This window comes from Spermophilus citellus (genome assembly GCF_964194105.1).
Source record: "Spermophilus citellus genome assembly, chromosome: 3".
NCBI lineage: Eukaryota > Metazoa > Chordata > Mammalia > Rodentia > Sciuridae > Spermophilus > Spermophilus citellus.
The window spans coordinates 5,637,069-5,643,095 of NC_138184.1; the positions used below are offsets into that span (position 1 = coordinate 5,637,069).

A 6,027-nucleotide genomic window follows, 5' to 3' on the forward strand; every position below is an offset into this window, starting at 1 on the left:
TCTATCAAGGTCTAAAAACCAAGGAGAACGAGAAAGATTTTCTTTTTTCTTTTTGTGGTGCTGGGGATTGAACCCATTGCCTTGTGCACGTGAGGCAAGCACTCTACCAACCCAGCTGTATCCCCAGACTGAGAATTAGAAAGATTTTTGATAAGCATTATTGGTAAACATTTAAAATAAAATGGATAACAATCCATGGTGTGTCTAGCTCTGGCAATTGAACCCAGGGATGCTGTACCACTGAGCTACCTCCCAGCCAGGGTCTTGCTAAGTTGCTGAGGTTGTCCTCAAACTTGAGATCCTTCTGACTCAGCCTCCCAAGTTGTGGGATTGTAAGCCCACACCAAGACTGGCTGGAGGGCCATTTTAAAAATGCTAAAAGCAATCTCATCAGAACAGAAGTGTCTACCGAGCAGGAATGTTGCCCCCAAATACAGTTACCTGAAGAAAAGTTAACCCGAATAATTTTGTTGTTAGCGGCCTCGAATTAGAAAAAAGTGGGAGACTAGGGAGTAAGTAGCTCAGTGGTAGAGTGATTTCCCAGAATGCATGAGGCTCTGGGTTCAACTCAAACAAAGAACAAAACCCACCCAAATCTAGAGGGGATTAGGGAGAGGGTGCAGGAGGAGGAAAGGGGAAGAACAGGGGAATGAGATTAACCTAATAGGTTGTGTGTGTAGGAATGAAGCACAATCTAGAGTGAGTTCTTCGGTTCAAAGGAAAATAATTCCAGATAAAGACAGGAAGGAATGAAGAGGATCAGAAAGGATGATATACAGATAATTACAAATGAACACTGTTTTATGGGACAATATCAGAAATGCCTCACAGAAATCAAAAGCTCTGTAGAGTTAAAATGCCTGACAACGGTATACAAAAGCCAAGGGTGAGACAGAGTGGGAAGTGTCTAGGTAAGGGCATTTGGGGGTAGGTGGTGAAAGTGTTTGTATTATGTATGTAAAGCTGGGTGTGGTGACTGTGCCTTTAATCCCAGCAGCTTGGGAGGCTGAGGCAGAAATTTAAATCCTCAGCAGTTTAAGCCTCAGCAAGTAGGTGAGACCTTGACTCAAAATGAAAAATAAAAATGGCTGGGGTGTGGCTCAGTGGTCAAGTGCCCCAGGGTTTAATTCTGGTTTAGCCACCCCTTGGAAAAAAAGAGCATGTGAGGCATTAATGACTTCATCGTTAGCACACATATACACAGGTTGTGTGTGATTGCAACAAGTTTATAGAGAGAACAAGGGAATCAAAATACTTAATTCAAAGTCAAGTAAAGAGCCTAAGGGAATATTAATTAGTTTAACTAATTAATTAGTTAAACCAAAGGATGGAGAAAGAGTCTGTCTGGAATAGTCTCCAATTTACCATCAATTACATGAAATGTGCAAGAAATAGCAATTTTGACAACTGTAAATATATTCTATAGATCTGTTAATGACTATTTTGGATATTTTATGGATAAATATTTAAGTAGCATTTTTCTTATTAACCAGTGTTGTGTGGAAATTTATGTACATAGACATTTTTTTTGGCACTGGGGATTGAGCTCAGGGGCACTCGACCACTGAGCCTCATCCCTAGTCCTATTTTGTATCGTTATAGTTAAAGCTTTGTCCCGGGGTCTCATAAACTGACTTCCAGACCACTCACACCACTCATGTATAATCGAATCAAGCCTTTATTGAAGCACACTGATGGCGGTGGACTGACCAGAACATAAAGCTGTTCCCCTGTTCAGCCCTGAACAATTGCAAAGGCGCTCTTTATAAGCCTGAAAACCGCAAAAGGGATGTTTGGGGGTCTAGCCAATGCAAGCCAGCCAGGTTACAGAAGTGGGAGAGCGCAGTCAAGCAGTGGGAAGTGTTAGGTGCAGGACAGGCTGAATAAGTTGTCTGCAGGGCATGCCAAACAAAGTTAGCTGCAGGATGACCTGGCCACTCAAACCCTCTGTCTGGTTCTTTATCTCCTGTTTGCTTCAAGCCCAAATGCCCAAGCCCCCGCTCAAGGCTGAATACTCAACCCGCCACTCAAGGCCGAACACTTAACCCCCTTGTGTGCCAACAAGGCAGCTTGCAGACCCAGAGACCCCATTAGATTTGGACTATAAAAACTCCCTCCTGCAGGGGCCCCCTCTCTTTTGTGCTCTCTCTCTCTCTTTCTTGCTCTCTCTCTCTCTCTCTCTCTCTCTCTCTCTCTCTTTTCTTCCTCCTCCCCTCCCCTCCCCTCCCCTCTCCTCTTTTCACTGCTACAATAACGATCTCTTGGTTGCTCTGAGTGTTGTGGTCACTTTCCTTTCAGGAAGCTTAACCCAGTCACCCCAGTTACAGAAACAGAGCCCTGTTACCCTAGTTACAGAAACAGTGCCCCACAGGTAGTTCTGTGTTCTTAAAGGTTTCTATAGCAAAAGGAAAAGAACATCTTTCCCCAGTCTTGACCCTTCTACTTGGCATGGTTGTTTTACGGATGAAGTCATAAAACAAAATGGAGTCACATTTGCTTTTACTATCACAGTATTTTATTTAGAGACAGGGTCTCACTGAGTTGCTAAGTGCCTCCCATTGCTGAGGCTGGCTTTGAACTCATGATCCTCCTGCCTCAGCCTCCTGAGCTGCTGGGATTATGGGCATACATCATTGGGCCTGGCCAAAATTTTTATATAAATGTTTATAAAAATGTTTATAAAAATGTTTAAATAGTGGGAGAAAATGAAAGCAAATTTAAAATGCTGATATTAATGATAAATTGATGAGGTGATATGTTAATTAGCTCAAGTGAATCTTAATGTATATGTAAATGAATCTTAATGTATATGTAAATAAAAACATCACACAGTACCTCACAATAAAATGTTTTTCAATTAAAACTGTTACAATTCCAATAAAATAAAATTCTGACATTAACTTCACATTATTCTCTCCCTACATGAATATATTAAAGTTTTTCATCGACCACCATTATCTGATAGTGTCAGTAACTGCACTTTTTTTCTGATAAGATTTTAAGAAGACTTCAAATCCTACAGAACCAGAAAGGATGTCATCTGTGGATTGCCCAATGGCTGGGTCACCACTGATCCTCTTGCCCGCGGATTGGTTACCACTGATTGACTTATCTACTCTTCCTCTATGAAAGGGGACCTTCATGAGGAAGTCGCTTCACTTCCCAGCGAGCCAGGCCCGTGCGTCTCGGGAGCGGGAGCGGAGCCCACAGGGTCGACTCTGCGGCCATGGGGGAGCCTGCGGCAAACTGGTTTCCCAGCCAGACTTTTGTGGTGAGTACAGAATCCCCAGCGAGCGCAAGAGCGTGCCTCTGCTTCCTTCCGTCTGAACCCCCTCAAGTTCACGGGCAGTTGTTCTGAAAACAAGATGAGACCCTATGGAAGGTATTTGGGAGGTGCTCAGCTGGAATTTTGCAGAGTAAAATTCAAGATGCAGGCGTGCATGGCTTACCCCTGGGGCTTTGGGCTAAGGAGAGCCCTGTTACTCGATTTTATCCTTGTGCGGGTACCACGGACACCACTCCACGTGGCCTCTCCATGCAATCAAGAGTCTTGGGATAGCGCGCGGTGGCGCAGGCCGGTAATCCCAACAGCTAGGGTGAATCTGAGGGCCCAGCTGGTGCTGGGGGTCCACACCCTTTCCTGGAACCTGCTGGCCAGCCTCCATGCGACAAGGAGGGGGTTGTTTGTGGAGGTGCTCAGCTCACCTGGGGGCCTGGAGTCTTTGCTTTTGTCACTCAGGGGATCCTCAGTGGTCAGAGCACTGGGCCTCAGCATCAAGTCAGATCCGAGCTGATGCTGGTGGGAGTTTCCTAGCAGAGTCCTGGGGAGTGCCCAGTGGGAGCACGTGGAAGGAGAGCAGATGAGTTGGGATTAACTTCTGAGGAGCATGAAGTGTCTTGGTAGGTGAGAAAGGAGGTGAGTAGGGAGGAGGAGGAGGAGAGCCAGGGGAGAAGTAAAAAATTCTTATGGGATCAAGATGTTTGTTTGTGGAGGTCTTTGTGTAAAATCAGAAATGCGTGATGATGGGGTTAGGTGGTGATGGTGTGGCCTAAAACAAAATGATACTGGAAAATCTGAGGTCTTGGCATACAAAGAAACTTGTGATACCTCTCTATCAATAAGGTCAGGGGAACTAGCCTCTGATGAGTGACAGGGAATAGAAGAGTGACATCCTTTGACAATGGAGGGCAATAGTCGGTAATTGGCATGGGTAGTGACCTTGAGCTTGCTGTCTTTGACCCTCATCAGCTGGACCATGTTCCAGGATCTGGTCCTCAGTCTGTACCAGCAGCAGCTCATAAAGATGCAATTTCTGGGACTCCCCACCCCTGCCCACCCCAGACCTACTTGAAACCTGAGTATTAACAAACTTTTCAGAAGATCACGATGTATCTCTGGTGGCGGTGGTGGTTGGGGAAAGCGGTTGGAAGATCCAAAAGAACAGAGAACATGCTCTATCGCTTGTTCTACTTAAAGCAATATCCGGGGTTTCGTAAGTTGACTTCCAGACCACTCACATAATTAAATCAAGCCTTTATTGAAGCATACCGGGGGCAACTGATGGGGAGCATAAACTCTGTTCCTTGATCAGCCCCGAACAATTGCAAGGCGCTCCTTTTAAGCCTGAAAACCACAAAAGGGATGCTTGGGGGTCCAGCCAATGCAAGCAAGCCAGGTCACAGAAGCGGGAGAGTGCAGTCAAGTGGCGGGAAGCCTAACCAGTAACAGCCCAGTCACCCCAGTTACAGAATCACAGCCCCGTTACCCTAGTTACAGAAACGGAGCCCTGTTAGATAGCTCCGTGTTCTTAAGGTTTTCTATAGCAAAAGGAAAAGAACAACTTGCCCCATTCATGACCTTTCTATTTTACAAAATGGAGTTGCTAAGCAAAATGGAGTCACTTTGGCTTGACTGTCACAGCTTATGGTAGGTCTTTATCCTGCATTTTGCTCAAATTTCACATTTTGTTTTTAAAGGGAAAACTCAAACGAAATATGATGCCCCCGACTGTACAGAGGGACCTGGAAGTCCACGAAACCAAGGCCAAGCGGAGAGCTGGTGTAGGTTCTGCTCTTCCGATGAGATTGACCAGCTGCATCTTCCAGAGCCCGGTGACTCGAATATCTTCCCACCCTAGCAACGTGGTCAAGTGCAGTCAGAGAGAGCAGGGGCTACAGAAACCCCGGCAACTCTGTGAATTCAGGAGGTTGCAGGGGCTCCAGGCCAAGGGCAGCGGAGGAGAACTTTTAAGTTCATTTGATTTTATGCATGCATTAAAAATAATCGAAATGGGAAATCCCGGTGAATCTGAGGGCCCAGCTGGTGCTGGGGGCCCACACCCTTTCCTGGAACCTGCTGGCCAGCCTCCATGTAGGAGAGGAATGATTCCAGGAGGGGGTCTTCGTCACTCACCATCTTTCCACAGTCAACCGGTAGCTAGTGCAGACATCCGGAGACAGATGTGGAAAGTGAAGAAACTGAGGAAGAAGCTGGCTGAGGCCCTAATGGCAGATAGGCTGGCCAGGGAGGCCGAGGAAACCAGGAGCCCAGAGGGCGGGTCTGACCCCTAGAAGCCAAGAGGGCACTGCCGAGGGGAAAGAACTGCAGGGTGTCTTGTCTTTTAAAGCCACTTCTGTGTAATTAAATTCGTTTTGAGATGAGCGTGGAGTAGATGGTTTTGTGACACTAGCTTTCATATGAGAAAGGAGATGTTGACTTACAATTGTTCAATTTCAGTTTATAATAACTTTCATCCACTTCATATTAAAAACTGCAGGGGTAAACTAGCATGAGGGATCACTTAGTGTTTTACATTCAAGGAAGAGCTCACACCCTATTCCAGATTCCTTTAATGGGATCATCATTCAACTCCATGAAGACATTAAGGTTGAGACTGTATCTAATTTTAACATAAATTTTGTCAATTTTACTTTTTTGAAACGTGCTAATTTAGTTCTAGGACATCTTCATATAAAAATTATGTAACCTATGATTCCTAAGATCATATATATATATATATCTCCTGA

At 45.3% G+C, this 6,027-nt stretch overlaps 1 protein-coding gene across 1 annotated transcript; it reads left to right on the plus strand.

The window, feature by feature from the left end:
- Positions 1-4,995: 4,995 nt before the first annotated feature.
- On the plus strand, positions 4,996-5,571 carry LOC308645574 (methyl-CpG-binding domain protein 3-like 2B; the record flags this gene model as incomplete). The annotated part of the gene is made up of 2 exons (XM_081287779.1): positions 4,996-5,150; positions 5,427-5,571. The coding sequence occupies 2 exons, from the start codon at positions 4,996-4,998 to the stop codon at positions 5,569-5,571; spliced, it is 300 nt and encodes a 99-aa protein (XP_081143905.1).
- Between the last annotated feature and the right edge of the window lie 456 nt (positions 5,572-6,027).